Source organism: Arachis stenosperma, chromosome 10 (assembly GCF_014773155.1).
Source record: "Arachis stenosperma cultivar V10309 chromosome 10, arast.V10309.gnm1.PFL2, whole genome shotgun sequence".
Taxonomy (NCBI): domain Eukaryota; kingdom Viridiplantae; phylum Streptophyta; class Magnoliopsida; order Fabales; family Fabaceae; genus Arachis; species Arachis stenosperma.
Window position 1 is genome coordinate 90,837,513 of NC_080386.1, and position 2,846 is coordinate 90,840,358.

Genomic DNA, 2,846 nt, shown 5'->3' on the forward strand with positions numbered 1-2,846 from the left:
CGGAGATCCTTAGCTTTTGGGATTTTATTTTGATCTTGTATACTTGTGTAGATACCATATTCTCCACTATTTATATATATTTTGTATTGACTCCTCTTAGAGGATATTTTAGAGAAACAGAATTTGTATATTGTCTTTTGGGTTGTCTTTTGGGATTTCCTTACTATATATGTATGTATACTGTATGCTCAGACCGGTTATCTTCGCAAGTCGAGTCCCGAGTCTTGATATATGTATTTTGGCACTCTTTTGTATATCTCTTCGCTTTAGATTAATCTCTAAATGTTCATTTACGTTATCGTTCGGAGTGTTGCGCTTTTGATTCGTCAGTTTTTGATTTACCCCTTTGTCTTCAAAGGTCCTAGTTATAACCATTTTTGCAATACTATATGTACTAAATCTTCTTTTAGAGGTCGTAATACCCCGCAACCTCTGTTTTATGGCTTAAGCATAAGGCTCTGTGTGGTAGGGTGTTACATTATGGTATCAGAGCAGTTCTTTCCTGTAGAGCCTGAGGGACGGACTGACTATGCTTCTGAGCATACTCTGGGTCATGTTTATGTGCTATTTAGGATATCTGCCTGATATACATATCATAGAGTTCATGAGCATGCATTTGGAACTTTGAAGCACTAGACTTGCGATATTGAGACTGATCACCTTGATATCACCTTTTTGGTGTGAACAGGAACCAAATGGCGACTCGTGGACGCGATCACGATCGAGGGAGAGATAGGGCTAGTAATACGGAACCTGAGAATAATCCCGCGAACTTTATGACTGCCCTAGATAACATGGCTGCTGCTATACAAGCTACGGCTGCGGCATTGGAAAATCAAGTCGGTAATGGGAATGGCGACGATTGAGAGAAGGGGCCAATGACCTTAGTAACCTTCCTGAAGGTAAATCCACCTATCTTTAGAGACACGACGAACCCCACAGAAGCAGATAACTGGTTTCAGGTGATGGAACGGGCTTTAAAAGCACAACAAGTCCTTGAAAATCAACGTGTTGAATTTGCAACTTATCAGTTAACGGGTGAAGCCCAGCATTGGTGGCAGGGTACTCGACGCTTGCTGCAGCAAGATGACAATGCAGTACCTTGGAATGCCTTTCAGTTAGAATTCTACAAAAAGTACTTCCCCAATTCGGTCAAGATAGCAAAAGAGCTTGAATTGTTGCAATTGAAGCCGGGTCAAATATATGTATCCAAATATACCAATAAGTTTGAGGAATTATGTCATTTTTCCAAGATTTGTCAGCGTGTTCTGGGAGACTTTGAGGAGTGGAAGTGCATCAAATATGAAGGAGGACTCCGGGGTGACATACTGAGTTCAGTAGGCCCGATGGAGGTCAGAGTTTTCTCAGACCTGGTAAACAAGAGTAGGGTTGCGGAAGAATGTCTAAAGAAGGCTGCTATAGAAAGAAATGATAGCCGGGAATTTCACCAAAAGGAACGTAATTAGAACCTCGCACCAAGGGGCCAAGGATTCAAGAGAAAAGGAAAACAGTCTACGGCTTCTTCAGATGATTCAGGTTGTCAGAAATGCGAAAGCTATCATCCGAATAGGCCATGTCACTTTGGTTCGGGATTATGCTATAAGTGCAGTCGTCTCAGGCGTATGTTTTGGAACTGTCCACAAGGGAGGACTTAGGGTGCCGGTCGGTCACCACGAGGTGGAGGTAATCGCAAAACCGCTAATGTAATTTCAATTATGATATACAATGTTGTGACATTGAGTTTATTTGCACTTGAGAATAGAAGTGACAAGTTAGGATTTAAGGTAGTTAACTTGGAACCAACGTAAGATTGCTGATGACATGTCACCATGTCATGTTTTTCTATGCTTTTTCATACAAGAAATTGATGATTAGTACTTAAATATTGCATTCTTTTGTGCTTAATTGGAATATTTATTTGATCTTTTAATTTTATAAATCTTGTAAGAAATAAGAAGAAAAAGAAGCAAAGAAGCACAAAATAAGCTAAAAAGGAGAAAAAAAGAGCTTTGGGACACACTTTGAAGTTGGAGCACACTTTGGAACCTTAGGCCACGCTTTTAAAAGCGTGGCCCATGACCAAATCAAAGAAGGAAGCAACCAGCACGCACAATGCTCCGCTCTTGCCAAGAGCAGAGCATTATCGTGATGCAAACAAAGTGAGGTTGGAGCAAATTTTCGCTGTTAAAATCTGGGCGCTCACAGCATGACCATGCCTCCTTCAAAGGGCTATAACTTGAGCTACAGACGTCCAATTGATGTGCTTTCAGTTGCGTTGGAAAGCTGACATTCAGCGCTTTCCAACGATATATAGCAATCTATATTTGGCACATAATTGAGGCACAAGTGAAAGGCATCTTTAAAGACCAAAAATAAGCAAAAAAATCAGCCAATGCTTCCACCAAGGTTCGAAGCTGGAGCCTCACTCCAAAGCATAATGCTCTGCTCTTGGAGAGAGCATTGTCGTGATCTCTTCATGAAAATTCAAGGAAAATCTCTCCCCAAATGCTTTCACCAAGGCTTAAACCTGGAACCTCACCCAAGCAAAAGCAATGCTCCGCTCCCCACAAGAGCAGAGCGCTACTTCCCTTATTCCTTGGTGCATGAGGCACAACTTGACACGGCCCAGGGAAGCATGTCATACACAATTTGGCACGGTCAAGGAGCTTTGCGTGCACAAGACACACCACAAGCAGCAATGCTCCGCTCCCCACAAGAGCATAGCACTCTATTGGGAGCAAACACTCATGGGCCAAAATTCAACCAAAATTCTATTTAAATTCAATTCCTCACCAAATTGAATCAAGGCCAAGCAAACCCATTTCTCCTCAAATCCAAAGCAATCA

The 2,846-nt window shown here is 41.7% G+C and overlaps 1 protein-coding gene across 1 annotated transcript; it reads left to right on the forward strand.

The window, feature by feature from the left end:
- The first annotated feature begins 878 nt into the window (after positions 1-878).
- On the forward strand, positions 879-1,466 carry LOC130957331 (uncharacterized). Its single transcript, XM_057884200.1, has one exon. It carries the CDS (start codon positions 879-881, stop codon positions 1,464-1,466), a length of 588 nt encoding a protein of 195 aa, XP_057740183.1.
- The last annotated feature ends 1,380 nt before the right edge of the window (positions 1,467-2,846 follow it).